This window comes from Artemia franciscana, unplaced genomic scaffold, assembly GCF_032884065.1.
Source record: "Artemia franciscana unplaced genomic scaffold, ASM3288406v1 Scaffold_740, whole genome shotgun sequence".
In the NCBI taxonomy this organism is placed as follows: domain Eukaryota; kingdom Metazoa; phylum Arthropoda; class Branchiopoda; order Anostraca; family Artemiidae; genus Artemia; species Artemia franciscana.
The window spans coordinates 65,584-85,000 of NW_027067498.1; the positions used below are offsets into that span (position 1 = coordinate 65,584).

A 19,417-nucleotide genomic window follows, 5' to 3' on the forward strand; every position below is an offset into this window, starting at 1 on the left:
TTTCTCTTTCTCCGTGACTGTGAGTTTGCACGTCTCTGTGTCTATCTTTGAGTGTTTGTGTGTCTGACTCCGTCTATTTGGTGTTTTGTCTCTCCCTCACCCTGCCTCCGTGTTTGAGTCTGTATTTTTCTGTCTCTGTGTCCGGTTTTGTGCGTTTGTGTGTCTGAATCTGGATGTATTTTGTAGTGAAAAACAACAATTCTAGCCAAAAGAAGGCTAAATGCTATTGTATGAACATTCTGAGATAGTTAATTGATTTAGAATTTTCGAAACCTATACACATATTGGGCTTTGAGCTTCATAAACATTACTGTCGCACGGTAGCGCATTCGTTTTTAAAGGTGTGTGTGGTCCTAAAAGATAGTGGTTAACGTATACATTTATTTAAGCCAAAAGACTGTTCCACAGCAATGCGGATTGTTTAGATTTTTGGGAACCCCAAAGAATCCATAGTATTTAAAAGCCTTTATTTCTTTGACTTTATATGGATTTTTTCCATGTCGTACTTCTTAACCTAGACTATTCGGGTTTGTGTACATACCAATTTCTTACTACAATACTATTCAGAGGTTTCATTTTAATACTTTGATCCCTGCTTTTCCAGATTGCGTTCTTAAGCCTAAACTGTTCAGATTCTTGGAGACCCATGTATCAATTTCTCATCTCCATAGTATTCAAAGGCTTGAAGTTTTTTTATTTCAGACCATGTTGTACTCCTAAAACTAGATTATTCAGATTCGTATGGACCCACTTACCATTTTCTTACCACAACACTATTCACAGGACTTCATTTTAACAATTTAACCCTATTTTTCCACATTGTATTCATAGGCCTAGACTATTGAGATTTCTGGACACCCCAATATCAATTTCTTGCTTCTATAATATTGGAAAGCTTTCCTTTTTTTAATTTCAGACCAATTTTTCCATGTCTTTCTCCTAGACCTAGGTTATTCACGTTTTGTGAACCCATATACCAATTCTTTACCAAAGAAGACTCAAAGGAGAGAGGCTAGTTTCCATCGGATTACTTTTGAATCTTATAAGATATTAAATAAAAGAACTGGTTTTTTTAACTGAAAGTAAGGAGCGACATTAAAACTTAAAACGAACAGAAATTACCCCGTATATGAAAGGGGCTGTTCCCTCCTCAATGACTTGCTCTTTGCGCTAAAGTTTGACTCTTTCTCTCAGCTCTACTTTTTAAAAGAGTAAAAACTTTAGCGTAAAGAGCGGGGCGTTAAGGAGGGAACAACCCCTTTCATATACTGGGTAATTTCAGTTCGTTTTAAGTTTTAGTGTCGCTCCTTACTTTCAGTTAAAAAAACTTGTTTTTTAACTTAATTTCTGAACGTTTTTGAGTTAATCCATGTTTTGAATTTGGCTCTCCGCAGATGAATAATTAAAACAAAATTTGGATATCTATTTTTTGGGCTAAATGGCTTTCTCATAGTTTTGATCGAACGATCTTGAGAAAAAAGGAGTGGGGGAGGAGGCCCAGTCGCCCTTTAATTTTTTGGTTACTTAAAAAGGCAACTAGAACTTTTAGTTTTTTACGAATGTTTTCATTAATAAAAGATATACGTAACTTACGAATTAGTTTACGTAACAAACTTCTATATTCTTATGTTTTTATTACGTATATGAGGGGGTTCGCGCACTCGTCAATACCTCGCTCTTTACACTGAAGCTTAAATTTTGTCCTAATTCCTTAAGAATAACCCCTGAATCACAAAGGCCGTAGAATAAATAGTTGAAATTATTCAAAATATTTTAGCGTAAAGAGTGAGGTATTAGGAGAAGGTGAACCCCTTATATACGTAATATTTTTTGTTCGTTTTAAGTTTTAATGCTGCTCCTTACTTTCCGTTGAAAAACTTTTTCATATTTATTTTTCATTGTTTTTTTAAATAATGCTAGAAAATCCTGCGCCCCCTTCATAGAAATTTTCTTCCCCCATAACAAATTCCTCCATGGAAAGTTTCCCCCGCACAAACCCCTCCTCCCAACAAAAAAATCCCCCTGAAGACGTCTGTGCACTTCCTAATAACCATTACTATATGCAATACTGGTCAAAGTTTGTAACTTGCAGCCCCTCCCACGGGGACTGTAGAGGAGTAAGTCGTCGCCAAAGACATAGTTATAAGATTTTTCAACGATGCTGAATAAAATGGCTAGCTCAGAATTTTGATCCGATATATTTGGGAAACAAATGAGCGTGGGAGGGGGCCCAGGTTCCCTCCAATTTTCGGGTCACTTAAAAAGGGCACTAGAAGTTTTCATTTTCGGTCGAATGAGCCATCTCGCGAAATTCTAGGACCACTGGGTCGATACGATCGCCCCTGGAAAAAAAACAACAAAAAACAAACAAACAAACAAACAAATGAACACGCATCCATGATCTGTCTTCTGGCAAAAAATACAAAATTCCACATCTTTGTAGATAGGAGCTTGAAACTTGTACAATAGGGTTCTCTGATACGCTGAATCTGATGGTGTGATTTTGTTCAGATTCTATAGCTTTTATGGGCTGTTTCCCCCTATTTTCTAAAATAAGGCCTGGGAAATAAATTTTCCCAGGCTCGTAACTTTCAATAGGTATGTCTAAACTTGATGAAACATATGTATTTAAAATCAGCAATAAAATGCGATTCTTTTCATGTAACAATTGGTATCAATATTCCGTTTTTTAGAGTTTTGGTTACTATTGAGCCGGGTCGCTCCTTGCTACAGTTCGTTACCACGAACTCTTTGAAATTAGAAATTTCAATCTTTTATCATTTGAGTCCCCTCCTAAGTTTATACGACCACCTCTTCTATAAAATTTTATATGGCCCTGCAGCATAAGTTACAACCATTCCCCTGGCTCAGTGAGGGGGGGTATGTTGAAAATGAAGATTTTGCTATCTAATCGTTGGACTATTTCAAACAAACTGGCTATGTAAAAATTTGATTTAATGCATTTTGGAAAGAGGGTGTTTATTTCAGGGGGGGGGGTAGATGCCCTCTGTTAACTTTTGACTCATAAAAGGAAACTAGAATTTTCAATTGCTTATCAGATGAGGCAGCTTTGAAGTTTACATGAATACCTGTTACATAAAAAGCTTATACGCTTCTGGGACACAACTTCAAACACTTGCCTCCGGGCTTTGCGGGAATGTGTCGACCCCTGAGTTTTTGCTATCTGATGTTTTAGCTATTTTCCTAAAGGGCTATTACAAAATTTTTATCGGACGGGTTTGGGGGAAAAGGGTAGGGGAGGGGGGGCTAGTTGCGCTTGGATCTCTTTTGACTCTCCAAAATTGAACTAGAACTTTCAATCTCTAATTAAATGAGCCACCTTCAAAGTTTATGCGACCAAACCTTACATAAAAACCTTATATCCCCCAGGGTTTTGTGTCAACCCCAGAGTTTTGTTATCTGTTTTTGAACTATTTTTAAAAACATCTACCTCAAAATTTGTATAGGATCGGTTTGAGGAAAAAGGCCTAGGGGAGCTGGTCACCCTCAGGTCTCTTTTCTACTCTTAAAAAGTGAACAAAAACTTTCAATTTTCAATCAAATGACCCCTCTCCAAAGTTTATACGAGCATCCCGTCCATAAGAACCATATATGCCCCCATACCATAACCTACAACACCTGCCCCGGGGGTTGCGTCAACACTGGAATTTTTCTTATCTGACCTTTTAATTATTTTTAACAAAATGGCTATCTCAAAATTATTATCAGATGATTTTTAGGAAAAAAGAGCATGGAGGGGCTAATTGCCCTTGGATCTCTTCTGACTCTTAAAAAGTGAACTACAGCTTTCAGTTTGCAATCAAAGCGAACCCTCTCTGAAGTTTATACGAGCATTCCTTTTATAAGACACATATATACCCGATGGATATAACTTACAACGCCTGCTCCAGGGCCCTGGGGGGTTGTGTCGACACCGAAGTTTTAGTTATCTGAACTTAGAACTATTTTAATTAAATGGCTATCTCAAAATTTCTATGGGGTGGGTTTGGGAAAAGGCGATTAGGGGACTAGTTACCCCCTGATCTTTTTTTGACTCTCAGAAAGTGAACTAGAACGATTTATTTCTATTCATATGAGCCCTCTCTGAAGTTTATCCAAGCATCCCTTCCATAAGAACCATATATGGTCCCAGTACACAGCTTACAACGCCCCAGGCCCTAGGGCTTGTAACGAACCGGAGTTTTTCTTATCTGACCTTTGAGCTATATTTTACAAAATAGCTATCTCAAAATTTTTATCGAATGGGTTTGGGGAAAAAATGATCTCTTTTGACTCTTAAAAAGAGAACTAGAACTTTCAATTTCCAATCAAATGAGCCCTCTCTAAAGTTTATACGAGCATCCTTTCCATAAAACCCATAATTTCTTTTATCTGATCTTTGAACAATTTTTATCAAAATGGCTATCTAAAAACTTTAATTGGATGCATTTGGTAAAAAAGGGCCATGGGGAGGACTAGTTGTCCTCCAATCGCTTTTGACTCTTAAGAACTAAACTGGAACTTTTAATCTTCATCAAACGATCCCCCTCTGAAGTTTATACGAGCATCCCTTTCATAAGAACCATACATGCCCCGAGAGCATAACTTACAACACCTGCCCCCAGGCCCTGAGGGGTTATGTCGACCCAGGAATTTTCGTTACATGATCTTTGAACTAGTTTAGTTGCCCTCCGATCACTTTTGACTCTTAAAAACAGCACTAGAATTTCCGATTTTCAATCGAAGGAGCCACTTCCGAAGTTTATGCGACGAACCCTTCTATATGGAGTGCCTCTGGGAAAAAATTAATAATAATAGAACATTTGAGCCGTATGGCCTTTACTATAGGCAACACTAGAGTCTTGATTATTGATAATAAAATCACCGGTTCTTCAATATTTTCATTTCCTTTTAACTGCAAATGGAAAGACAATTTGTTTAAAAAATTATCTACTCCAAAGCAAGAGTAAAGTGAGAGAAAAGAGATCAAAGATGGTTCTGTTTGGATAATTAATAGAAAATTTCAGATAAAAAGGGTCAATGGTAGAGACAGGGACGTGATTTGCTATAGGGCAGGGGCCAGACATCTGTCAGTCTCCCCCTAGACCCCAATTTGCCCTCTCCCCTGAAACTTTTTCCAAAAATACTGTATAAGCTAATAAAATAAGATAACCCTACATAATCCAAGTATCCACGGAAACAGGTCAGTTTTCTTTAGGATATCTTTATGGTTTTATATGCCTCATTTCTCAGTTTTTACTGTCATTTTTACTTGATGTATGATAATTGGGTCCGATTTTAACCCCCCCCCCTCCCCTTAGGATTTTGATGAAATTACTCCACTGGGTAGGGGGATTGGGATGCATTAAAATTGGAAACAAACTAGAAAATCTAGACGGAAGAAAGTTATCTGGGTAGCAGTCTAGTTTCTGTCCTGTTCTCAACTAAACAACTAGGCTATTATAGGCACTACACTAGGATGAGCTAATTCCTGGATATATCATAGAAAATATCAGATAAAATGGACGAACCGTGCAGAGTACACATTAGCAAAAGCAAACGAGACTATAACACAGTCAGCTATTTTCCTGTCTCGCTGCAATCTATCGTAATTATTCCCCAGACCCCAGGCTGTCTCAAGGAAAAATTCAATTTTTCCTGTTCTTGATGAAATATATGTTGGAGCATGGTTAAAATGGAATAAGCATATCACCGTTATATCTCATCTATCAATCTTAAAAAGAATGAGCATTAGTAAAGAGATAGTCAAGGCTCAAGTGCCGGATTTTTTTCCCCCTTTCGAATTATTTTTCGTTTATTCTCGTTTCACTTTCTCGTTTACTTGTCTTGTTTTCTCTTCGTTTCAAAGTTCCCACATTTACAGCAACGAGACATACAAAATTAAGAGTAGTTCTCTTTAATGTTATGCAGTTGAAACTAGAAAAAAAAAGAAAATATAAGGAACACCATCTAAAACAAAGATAAATAGAAATGCAGCGCATCCAGAAGATTATTTCTCAATATTTTATTCAACTAAGAAAAAACAAATGACATAAAAAACAATCAGAACTGAATGTTAGTCTTGGCACAAATACTAACTACAGCACATTAGACTTCAGGAGTAAATGTTCATGAGTGCCAACATGAATTTTCCCATGTGGGAGGGAGGAAGAAGTGCTATCAGGAGCTTCGTTTTTTTTACCAGGATTCAAAAGTGAATATTTCCCACTTTCTTTTTTTTTATACACTTTTTAAATACCTTCTCGTTTCTCAGGGGAGCGGTGCCCGTTCAAACAAATAAATTATTTTTCCCGAGTCTTCTTTGTAACCATCTCCCTGAAAAGAGATAGAATTTTGTTCTCTCGCTTTTGTCTTTCTTCCTTGCTGAACATGGCTAGAGCTCGCTTTTCAACAGCAGAGTAAATTTGATTTTCTTTTCGAAGACGAACGGCCTCCATACGTCGATGGCTACTACCGTTCATAACGTAGCCAATTTTTTCATAGGAGTCAATTTCTTCAAAAGTATGTCCTATTTCACCTCTTCTTGGAATTCGCTTTCCTTCTGCTACAAATGCAGCCATAGCAGCGCCTTCACCTGGAAGTAAATCCTTCCCCATTTCTTTAGCATCAAGTCGTACAGTAGAACGCAGGGTCGGGCCAATACCCTCATCTTCGTCAAGTACTTCTGCAGTTTGTCCACCAATTTTAACAGACAGTGGAGCTTCGACCCATTCATCCGCGTCACAGCAATCAATGTTTTTTTTTCTTTTTGTGTTTCTTCTTTTTCTTACTCTTTTTGTGTTTTCTAGTTTCACTTGAAGAAGTACTTGAACTTGAAGATCTTGATTCTCTTTGCTTTTTCTTTTTTCTATCTTTCTTGGATTTTTTCAACGATGAATCTTTCTCCTTCTCTGATTGGTTGCTTTCATATATTCCACTAGCATCTAAGATATCCACATCTAAAAACCAACCATCTGTGGAAGTAGGTGAGTCACCCCAAATATCTGGACAGCCACTCCTGCCATACTCTTCTCTTTTCACCCTCCTCGAGTCTAGAAAGCTGTCCGACAAACTACGTGTGTCTGAGTAGCGCTTACTTGAGTCTTTAGATATATAGCTATACTCATCATTATCACTAGATCTGACCATATCGTAATGTAATTATACTGAAACTTTTACAAATAAACGGAAAATTTGTAATTGTTGATGATTAGAAAAAACTATTTTTTATCTTAAAATCCCTGTGGGTTATATTTTCAATTTGTTCTTCGTCAGAAAACACTGTACGCTCAATCTTAGATTGTGGACTTCCTTTGTGCTGTAGCCATCCTTTCCTGAAAAGAAAAAGGATGTAAATATGTTGGAAGACCCATTGGCTACACCTGACATAATACATTCACGTGCTATCAAATTTTGTATGGTCTTTCCTTTCTATTGGTTCTTTTCACCTTTTTTGGTATAGTACAGTTTACTTCAAATGGTTATTTTTTCCTTTTATAGTATATATTTATAACTTTTTTTATCCTTTTTTCAGCACTAAGGACGGCTTAGCAGAGGTATTTGCCGAAATATTTGCTTTGTCTTTCCGCTTTATTCACTGAAAAGCAGCCTCATTCAATTTTATCGTTTCCTTAATTTTTTTTTTGTCATCGTTTCTGTCGTACGTAAAGAAAGAAAAAAAAACTATTGTCTTTAATTAGGACAGCTTGGCTGTTTTGAAGCAAAATCTCATCAGTTGTACAAAAAGAAAGAGATACGAGCGCACATTTTAGATTGCTATATTGTGCAAAGTTGGCTATACGGCACTCAACTTTTTAAGGTCCAAAGCAGTGGTGTATATCTCCGTCTCAAGACCCTTCAGCAAGGCAATACAATGTGGGGATGGGGACCAGCCATCCTGTGTGCAAAGTAGAACGTAAAATGATTAGACTGTGTTAATGTTTAGATTGGGGTTAACTCAAATTTCTAAGGGGTAATCTAAAATAGACTACAACAAATGCTGATGCAGTCATGAGTTAGCTGAAACAATATGGGTAAGTACGAATAAACATTAATATGAACACTTTAATATACACATTAGAATAACAGACTAGCCTTACAAAACAGAGTGACGTCTTTTATTCTTGCTTATCCTAATCTTTGTGGTTAAAGAGGGTGTTATTGATCTTACTTTTTGTCCATAAAGTTTCAGGGTGATATCCTCCTAACACTTGATGCCATTTTTAGCTCCTTACTGCAGCACCAAGCCACCTGAGGCCAACACAGCTGCGCAAACTCCTCCTTTATCTTAATCTATCCAAAGCTTCATTATTCACCCCTCCCCAGAAGTTCCAATTTCCCTTAAATACTCCCTTATGACCTCCTCCTATCCTATTCAAGGACGACCGAGAACTTTTCGCTTGCCTTCAGATGATCTGCCAAAAAAAAAGGTCTTTGGCAATATGTCATCCTTTGTCCGTAAAACACGGCCTAGCCCATCTCGACCTTTCTTTCATTATAACAAGAGGAAAAGGGATAGAGTAACATTTTTCGTACGGTCTGTTGTCTGAAATACGGTCAGTCAAAACAGTACCTAAAACTATCCTCAGACAATTCCTCTGTAACAAATCCTCTTCTGTCTTTCCAAAAACCCATGCTTCAGAGCCATACTTGACTATTATCATCATTGTAGCTTCTAAAATTCTTATTTTGGTACACAGACTTGTCTTCCTATGCTTCCAAACTTCTTTCAACTGAGAAAAAAAAACCTGAGCCATGGTTATTCTACATTTTATATCTTCACTATATCCTCCATCTTCACTATAACACTAATAAGGTATTTGAAGCTATCCACTTGGTTGATCTTCTTGTTAGTCGACACAACCTCTTCACTTTCATTTATCCCTAGTCTAAGTGACTTCGTCTTCGTCAAAATGATCCATATAAACGAGAGAAAGATATAACCCTGCTTAACTCCTGATTCAAAACCAAACCATTTACTAATCTCACTTCTAAAGTTAATCATAGCAATGTGATTTATAACACAATTATAACACTAATCACTTCAATGGACTTACCCGGTGGACCCTACAAGGATGAGACTTTCACATTAACTCTCTATTGGCCAAAGCAAATGTATATTCATAGTTTATAAAAGTAGTTAATCTTATTTAGTGGATAATCTTGGCAAGCCGAAACACGCTTTAGTTGTCAAATACGGAAGACTTTGAAATACATTTTATCAATTTTAGAGTTTTGTTTACACCTGGAGTTCTCCATGTCTTGGACAAAAATGGATCAAATCAAGACTATACAATAAAAAGGATATGTGTTCACACCCCCTCCCCCTTACTTACCAATACATAGTTACATAAATTGCGAGTTATAATTCGAGCCTAGCTTGAAAAGTCAGGAAAACCAGATTCAAAGAGATTGTAAAAGAAAATTATAAGATTTTCATTGCATCCTAAAAACTAGAAATTACCTTCATGGCTTGAATAAAAATAAAAATAATGTAGATAGAAGCACAGCTCTTCAGAGCCCACGAAATTAATTATTAAGAAAATATAGTTATTTCTCTATTCGTTTTCATAATTAATTCTATGATTTCCTACTTGACGGTAGATGGAACTACTTTTCAAATAGTTCGTGGTAACAAACTGTAGTAAGGAGCGACCCGGCTCAATAGTAACCGTAACTCTAAAAAAACGGAATTTTGATGCCAATAGTTACATCAACTGAATCGCATTTTGATGCTGATTTTAAGTATATAAGTTTCATTACCCATTTAGTCTTACCCATCAAAAGTTACGAGCCTCAGAAAATTTGCCTTATTTTAGAAAATAGGGGGAAACACCCCCTAAAAGTCATACGATCTTAACGAAAATCACACCATCAGATTCAGCGTATCAGAAAACCGTAAAGTAGAAGTTTCAAGCTCCTATCTACAAAAATGTGGAATTTCGAATGTTTTGCCAGAAGATGAATCACGGATGTGTGTTGATTTGTTTTTTGTTTCTTTCCCCAGGGGTGATCGTATGGACTCAGTGGTCCTAGAATGTCGCGAAAGGGCTCAGTCTAACGGAAATTAAAAGTTATAGTGCCCTTTTTAAGTGACCAAAAAAATAGGAGGGCACCTAGGCCCCCTCCAACGCTCATTTTTCTCCAACGTCACCGGTCAAAATTCTGAGATGGCCATTTTATTCACCACAATCGAAAACCCTAATAACTATGTCTTCGGGGACGACTTACTCCCCCGCAGTCCCCGTGGGAGGGGCTGCAAGTTACAAACTTTGACCTGTGTTTACATATAGTAATGGTTATAGGGAAGTGTACAGACGATTTCAGGGGGATTTTTTGGTTGGGGAGAGTTGAGAGCAGGGGTTAACGTGGGAGGATCTTTTCATGGAGGAGCTTCACATGGGAGAAGACACTTTCAATGAAGAGGGCGCAGGATTTTCTAGTTTTATTTGAAAAAAAAAAACAATAAAAAATTAATATGAAGTTTTTCTACTGAAAGTGAGGAGCAGCATTAAAACTGAAAACTAACAGACGCTATAACGCATATGAGAGGTTTACCTCCTCGTAATACCTCGCTCTTTACTCTAAAATATTTTTAGTAATAACAACTACTTATTCTACAGCCTTTGTGATTCAGGGATCATTCTTAAGGAATTGGGGCAAAACTTAAGCTTTAGTGGAAAGAGCGAGGCATTGACGAGGGGCGAGCCCCCTCATATACGCAAAAAAAAACATACTAATACAGAAGTTCGCTACGTAAGTTAATTCATAAGGTACGTATATTTTTTACTTATGAAAATGTTTAATTTTAAACATTTAAATAATTTAAATTAAAAATTTAAATTTAATGCCTTTTTAAGTAATAAGAAAATTGGAGGGCAACAAGGCCTCCTCCCTCGCTCCTTTTTTCTTAAAATGTTCCGACTAAAACTATGAAAAAGCCATTTAGCCCAAAAAAAATTAATATAGAAATTTCGTTTTAATTATTTATGTGCGGAGAGCCAAGATCAAAACATGCATTAATTCAAAAAAGTCTAGAAATTAAACAAAAAAAAAAAGTTTTTTTAAATGACAGTATGGAGCGACATTAAAACTTAAAACGAACAGAAATTACTCCGTATATGAAATTACTCCTTATACGATATATGAATTACTCCGTATATTTCCTCCTCAACGCTCCGCTCTTTACGCTAAAGTTTTTTACTGTCTTAAAAGGTAGAGTTAAGAGTGAGAGTCAAACTTTAGCGTAAAGAGCGGGGCGTTGAGTAGGAAAAGCCCCCTTCATATACGGAGTAATTTCTGTTCGTTTTCAGTTTTAATGTCGCTCCTTAGTTTCATTTAAAAAAATAGTTTTTTTTTTGTTTAATTCCTATCAGAGACGAATTCCCGTTTCCTAATCATTGTGCAAAACACAAATCAATTATTAACCAATAGTATCAATAATAATCAAAATCAATTAATCAATAACATAGAATTAGTTACTAAATGAAGAAAGCGTGTTTGTATATGCTTTATCTCTATATGCACTAAATAAAGAAAAAAAGTTATTTCAACTAAAAGTAAGGAGCAACATTAAAACTTAAAACGTGCAAAAATTATTGGCTGAAACTTTATTTTAGCATCAGGTTATTTCAGCCAGTTAATGCAACAAAGAGCAAGGAGCAGAACTAAAATATAAAACGAACAGAAATTATTCCTGATACAAGGGGGATATTCCCTCCCAAATCTCTTGCTCTTTACACTAAAGTTTTAGATCCCATTAAATATTTCGTATTCAAATTTAGCAGCCCTTGTGTTTCAGGAGTCGTTCTTAAAAGGATTATGTTAAAAAGTCAAACTATATCGTAAAAAGCAAGGAATTATGGAAGGCACAACCAGGCACGTACGCAGGAATTTTTTTCGGGGGGGGGCAAAACCTTCGAAACAGCAGATGTAAAGTAGCACTTTTTATGGCACTTGGTATCTACCAAGTGACACATAGCGATCGCAAATTCTGTTGGTCTGTCGGTCTGTCTGTCTGTCCCGGGTTTGCTACTTTAGGCACTTCCAGGTAAGCTAGGGCAGTGACATTTGGCAGGAGTATCAGGAACCAGACCAAATTAAATTAAAAATTTTCGTTTCCCAAATTCGACCATCTGGGAGGGGACTTGGGGGACGGTTAATTCGAAAAAAATGAGATATTCTTAACTTGCGAACGTGATCCGATCTTAATGAAATTTGACGTTTGGAAGGATATCGTGTCCCTGAGCTCTTATTTTAAATTCCAATCGGATCTGGTGACATTGGGGGGGGGAGTCATGGGGGACCTAAAATCCTGGAAAACGCTTAGAGTGGAGGGATCGAGATCAAACTTGGTGGGAAAAATAGCCACAAGTCCTAGATACGTGATTGATATAACTGGAACGGATCCGCTCTCTTTGGGGAAGCTGGGGGGAGGGGGAACTTACGAAGGAGTGATCAGATCTTAATGAAATTTGATATTTGGAAGGATGTCTTATCTCAGAGCTCTTATTTTAAATCCTGATCTGACCTGGCAACATTTGGGGGAGTTGGGGGGGGGCTAAAATCTTGGAAAACGTTTAAAGTGGAGGGATCGGGATTAAATTTGGTGGGAAAAATAAGCACAAGATCTAGATACGTGATTGACATAACCGGAACGGATCCGCTCTCTTTGGGGGAGTTGGGGGGAGGATTATTTCTGAAAAATTAGAAAAAATGAGTTATTTTAACTTACGAAGGAGTGATCGGATCTTAATGAAATTTCATATTTAGAAGGACCTTGTAACTCATATCTCTTATTCTAAATCTCGACCGGATCCAGTGTCATTGGGGGGGGGGATCTTGGAAAACATTTAAAGCGGAGAGATCAGGATGAAACTTGGTGAGAAGAATAAGCACATGTCCAAGATACATGAATGACATAACTGGACCGGATCCGCTCTCTTTGGTGGAGTTGGGGAGGGGTAGAAAAAATGAGGTATTTGTAACTTACGAACAGGTGGTCAGACCTTAATGAAATTTGGTATTTAGATCTTGTGCTTAAGAACTCTTATTTTAAATCCCGACCAGATCCGGTGAAATTGGGAGGAGTTGGAGGGAGAAACAAGAATTCTTGGAAAACGGGAAAATCGAGGTATCTTACGAATGGGTGATCGGATCTTAATGGAACTTGACATATAGAAGAATCTCATGACTCAGATGCTCAATTTTCGATTCGAATCAGATCTGGGGACGTGGAGGGTCGGAGGGGGTTAACCATAAATCTTGGAAAACGCTTAGAGTGGAGAGATCGGGGTGAAACGTGATTGGAAGAATACGCACAAGTTATATATACGAGACTGACATAATTTGAACCATATTGTAAAAGTTTCAAGCTCCTATCTTCAAAAATATGTTTCATAGAGTAGAATTGAGAGAAAGAGTCAAACTTTAGCGTAAAGAGCGGGATGTTGAGGAGAGAACATCCCCTTTCATATATGGAGTAATTTCTGTTCGTTTTAAGTTTTGATGTCACTCCTTACTTTCAATTGAAAAACTTGTTTTTTTTATTTAATATTTTAAAAGTACTACCAACAGGTATTTCGTCATATAAGATTAGCTTGTTCGAGGCCTAACAATACAATGACAAAAATCATCAAATAAAAGAAAAATTCACAAAATGAAAAGAAAAATATGGCTTAAATACAATTCTGATTAGTAGATTTCTTTGTTTCATTCCCAAAGTCACTTTTTATGGAACGGGCTGTTGGGGAAACTTTAGAGGGGGCTATTTCAACTTGAAATTCGAAGTTCGACATTCAACCTGAATTCCAACTTAAAAAGAAAAATAGCAATACCTCCTGGAACGATGTGAGCCCCTGCGATCCCTGGGGCTTGGTTTGTAGATTAAACGATTTTCCCATTGCTTATACGTAGGTTCTCTTATGAATATTAAATGAAAAAAAACAGGTTTTTCAACTGAAAGTAAGGAGCGACATTATAACTTAAAACGAACAGAAATCACTCCATGTATGAAAGGGGCTGTTCCCTCCTCAAAATCCGGCTCTTTACGCTAAAGTCTGACTCTTTCTCTCAATTTTACTTTATATTAAATAAAAATAACAAGTTTTTTTTTAACTGAAAGTAAGGAGCGACATTAAAACTTAAAACGAACAGAAATTACTCCGTATATGAAAGGGGCTTTTCCTCCACAACGCCCCGCTCTTTACGCTAAAGTTTGACCCTTTCTCTTAGCTCTACTTCTTAAAACAATCGAAAAATTTAGCGTAAATAGTGAAGAAAAGTGGAGCGAGGGAGGAGGCCTAGTTGCCCACCAATTTTTGATTTCTTAAAAATGCAACTATAAGTTTTAATTTTTTACGAACGTTTTCATTAGTAAAAAATATGTGTAACTTACGAAATAACTTACGTAACGAACTTCTAAATTTGTTTGTTTTTATTACGAATATGGTGGGGTTTACCCCCTCATCAATACCTCACTCTTTACACTAAACTTGAATTTTGTCCCAATTCCTTAAGAATGACCCCTGAATCACAAAGGCACTAGAATAAATGGTTGAAATTACTAAAAATACTTTAGCGTAAAGAACGATGTACTATGAGGAGGTGAAACCCTCATATGCGTAATAATTTCTGTCCGTTTTAAGTTTTAAGGCCAGCTCCTTACTTTCAGTTGAAAAAACTTTTTATATTAATTTTTTCATTGTTTTCTTAAATAATATTAGAAAGTCCTGTGCCCCCTTCATTGAATTTCTCTTCCCCCATGACAAATCCCTCCATGGAAAGATCCTTCCACGTAACCCCCCCCCGCCCTCAGCTCCCCCCCCCCCCCCGAACCAAAAAAATCCCCTGAAAATGTATATACACTTTCCAAGAGACATTAATATATGTAAACAACGGTCTAAGTTTGTAATTTGCAGCCCCTCCCATGGGGACTCTGGGGAAGTAAGTCGTCCCCAAAGACAAAGTTATTAGGTTTTTCGACTATGGTGAATAAAATGGTCATCTCAGAATTTTGATCCAGTGACTTTGGGGAAATATGAGCGTGGGAGGGGGCCTAGGTGCCCTTCAAATTTTTGGTCACTTAAAAGGGACACTAGAACTTCTAATTCCAATTAAAATGAGGCCTCTTTCGACATTCTAGGACCACTTAGTCGATACGATCACCCATGGGAAAAAAACAGCAAAAAAACAAATAAACACGCATCCGTGATCGGCCTTCTGGCAAAAAAAACGCAATATTCCACATTTTTGTCCATAGGAGCTTGAACCTTCTACAATAGGGTTCTCTGATACACTGAATCTGATGGTGTGATTTTCGTTAAGATTGTATTACTTTTAGGGGGGTTTTTCCCCCCATTTTCTAAAATCAGGCAAATTTTCTCAGGCTCGTATATTTTGATGGGTGAAACTTACATATTTAAAATCAGCATTAAAATGCGATTCTTGTAATGTAACTATTGGTATCAAAACTCCGTTTTTTAGAGTTTTGGTACCATTGAGCCGGGTCACTCCTTACTACAGTTCGTTAGTACGAACTGTTTGATACAAAGTACGTGCTGTGTTTTTTTTTCCAACTCTTTTATTGCCTTTTATTGCTGGGAGGAGACGGAGTTATCATGTCATATAAGATTAGCTTATTCAAGGCCTAACAATACAATGGCAAAAATTTACAAATAAAATAAACAATTCGCAAAATGAAAAGAGAGATACGGATTTAATATAATAATGACTAATAGATGTCTTCGTTTTATTCCTTTTCCCGAAGCCACTTTCTACGGAAGGGGATGTTCGGGACACTTTAGAGGGAGCTATTTCAACTTGAAATTCGAAGTTCAAAGTTCAACTTTAACTTCAACTTAAAAAGTAAAATAGCAAAGTCAAATAGGGAATGACGTGAATCCCCACAATCCCTGAGGCTGGGTTTGTAAATTATAAGATTTTCCCATTGCTTATACATAGGGTTTCTTATGAGGAAAGGAACATCTGTTTCGTCCTTGGATCCTGCAAAGGGTGGGGTAAAATGTTCAGGAAATTATTAAGAAATTTTTTACTGAACCACGACGACCCTTTGTGAATGCAGATTGTCAAAAAGGACGTATTTGCAATGCATCAGAAATGACTAATTGTACAACGTTGTGCATTCAGGTTTTCAAAAAAACCTATCTTCAATATATCAGGAATGACTAATGGTATTAATTATATATATATATATATATATATATATATATATATATATATATATATATATATATATATATATATATATACATATTATATATTATATATATAATTATAATTGTATTAATTGAATATATATATATATATATATATATATATATATATATAATTGTATTAATTATATATATATACTGATATATACTTGAGGAATAATCTGATCAGTTAAATAGGTCTGAGACTATTGACGCCAAAAAAAAAAAATAAGTTCAGGGATGGATCTAAGAGACAATTAGGTTGTTTGGGGGTATCTGAAAGTTGCTATCCATCTCTGAATGTACCGCAATTTCATTCTCATGGGAGATTTGGTCTCCCATATGTTGCTACCTTTTGAGATAAAAATGACCTTTCCATTATATTCAAGAAAGAATTTGAAAAGTCCTGTAGTAAAAAATTCACACACTTTGGCATTTGCACTGATTTCCAGCCAAAATTCTTGAACTTGATTAAAATACCAAATGAGAATTTTAGTACTATAAGTTTGTTTAGAATACCCGGATTGGGCGTGTCGGATTTGTAATGCATTCAGGAAAGGGTAACACAAATTATGATTGGGAAGGGATGCGTGTTGCCAGATATCTTCCTGCTTAAGTTTGTTTGGAGAAGGGCTAAATGTCTTTGATTCCAGACCAAACTAGGTGTTCAAAGTTCAATGATTCGATATTTTTCATCCTTTTGACAAAATAAAACCCTCATGGGTTTTGGAATTATAGAAGCAGTCAACACTTTAGAGCATTGATGTCTATCGATGGGTCATAGTTTCTTGCAAAGGCTATGATTAGGGCCAGCAAATAATTTTAAGTAGCTGATATAGATTATTTACTAAATATTTATAATGATATTTCCAGGGTTTAAAAAGGGAGCAAAACAAATTCTTTTAGCTGCAAAATCTACGAATACTTAGAAATTCACCTAGTGGGCTTGTGAAACGCATTTAATTCAGTGGAGGAGGCGGGGGAGATAAGCCCTGGTGTGAACAAAAGACAATAAGCTCTTAGGGAATATTTCTTAAATACTTTCTGAACGACCATGAATCTATGATGGTGCAAACTGTCTGTATATTCAATACTGGAGATGAGGAAGGGAGTTTCCTGAGGGAGGCGGGCCGAAATCCCTTACCTAGTGTACCACGAACATGATTACTGAAATTTTTGTATAACTAATTTCCACAAGGTCTATCACGTCCGCTGTTTGTAATCACCAAGTTTGGAAATCCTGACCAACACTTTTGGTGAAAATCAAACACTATTTGTGCAGTATATACTTAACGTATTTTGATATGATACAGCCATGAATCGACCTGAATGACTTTAGTCAAGATTTTAGTTATCGACTTCAATGATTTTAGTTAAGAATTTGAGGAAGGGAGGTTTCATAGGGGGGTGGGTCAAAAGCCTCTACCTAGGGTAGATTAATTTGATCATTGAAAGTCCCTTAGGGTATATTGAAAGCCCCTTACTAGGATATATTTTATTTATTAATTTGATCATTTAGGATCCCCCTGAATAATCCCAAAATAATTTACGAGTTAGATGTGCGAACTTTGGAATGGAGGAGTTAGAACGACACAGTCCAATACATACTGAAAAATCCTTGTTTATTTAATTTCAGCAAGGCATAATATGAAGCCTTTATTTTGTATGGGCTATTGGTATAGTGGTGGCCCTTGACCTAGGAGTGCATGTATTATGCCTCCCCCGGAGGCCTGTGAAATGGCATTGACACTCCTAATTTGCTGTCGAATGAGCAATATTCTAATTACCCTCAAATCACTTATAGTGTAAACCTTTATATTTTGGTGGAAGCAAAGACCCTTATATTCTCCCCTCCCCCTCTGGTGTACCTGCCTGCTTCCGCTCATCATCTGCCGCTTCTTTGTGAGAATATTATATTAAATAAACCTAATATTATTCATTAGTAATTTGATCGTCAATCAAATGCTTTCGAAGGAAAAACAGCAATTGCCTCTCACATTGAAGCCAAAAAAGAAAAATGCAATTTAAAACTTTGATAAGGAGTTCCCAATCTGTCTGACAGGAATTGAGGTTCAGTCAAGGGACCCTGCATTTCATTACTTTGAGCACATTGCATGTTCGGAGGTCTTGCCACATGCAAGGGCGTGAAACCGTAGGTATTTTTAGATGTTTAAAAAGCGGGTTCAAAGGTGCAGGAGGCAGGGTTGGAGATGGTCCGGAGACAAATTTCTCATGTACCTACGAAAGACAGTGTGCAATCCCTTGGATTCAGTCAAGTTTTTATCGACCTTCCCATTCAACCGCTGAGGCACATGCTGTGTGGTTAGCCATTTGTATATCAAAATCTTTCCCCCTTTTCTGAGTTGGCACGGTGGTTTTGCTTGAATAGCGGTACGTTTTTTGTTACCAAGGAGTTGACTAGTTTCTTTATTATTTAATGTTTATTGCACTTTGATTTGAAGAAGGAAATTTGATCTTGTGACTCGAAGTTTAAAATCATAAGATCAACCTCAAATAGGCCAACTGCTAACTATTATTGCTTTTTTGAACAATATAAAAGTATATTTTGCGCTGGCTTCTTTTAGGACATGTGCTTCATATTTAAAGCGTAATTTAAAACTTTGATTTTTATTAATTTTATAATGGTTTTGATAGCGATTTAAAAAACATCATATTTTAAAATGAGATGGAACAAAGCCAAAAGATTTGCCGCGTGTTTCTTTGCGTTCATTCCCTCGACTGCCCTTTAAGTAAGGCAAAGCAGCGTTAATTTTACCCCCTAGAAATTGGAAAAGGGTAGTAAGGATGAAAAGTAAGGACTAATTTATCTGTTGGATGTTCCCGACTATGTTACGTTTGATGAAAATCAGAACTTTCTCAATGTAGGAAAATAAAAGACAACATTCATTATTATTTCCCATATTATCATTTGTGTTCCTTTTGTGGTTTTTACTTTTCATTCATAATTTTGTAGAATTGAAAAGTACTACTGCTTTGACTGAATATTCTCGAAAGTATTTTTCCACGTCGAATAGTTAATAAAGTGAGTATTACTTACCGAATTTCAAGCTAAATGCTCGTCAATGTATTTTATTCTACTGGCTTTTGTCCCATTATTTGCATTTCTCGCTTTCTTTTCACTTAAAATTTCAAGAAATTGAAAATCTGTGTCAGATGCTTCAACTAAAATCTCCTCTAATCCGCCT

General features: G+C 36.5%; 1 protein-coding gene across 1 annotated transcript; it reads right to left on the reverse strand.

Moving 5' to 3' along the window:
- Positions 1 to 6,750: 6,750 nt before the first annotated feature.
- LOC136043583 (uncharacterized) lies at positions 6,751 to 7,149 on the reverse strand. Its single transcript, XM_065728492.1, has one exon. The coding sequence runs from the start codon at positions 7,147 to 7,149 to the stop codon at positions 6,751 to 6,753; it is 399 nt and encodes a 132-aa protein (XP_065584564.1).
- Positions 7,150 to 19,417: the final 12,268 nt, after the last annotated feature.

Coding starts and splice junctions, on each gene's coding strand:
- LOC136043583 (XM_065728492.1), bottom strand. CDS start 7,149: ATGGTCAGATCTAGTGATAATGATGAGTATAGCTATATATCTAAAGAC.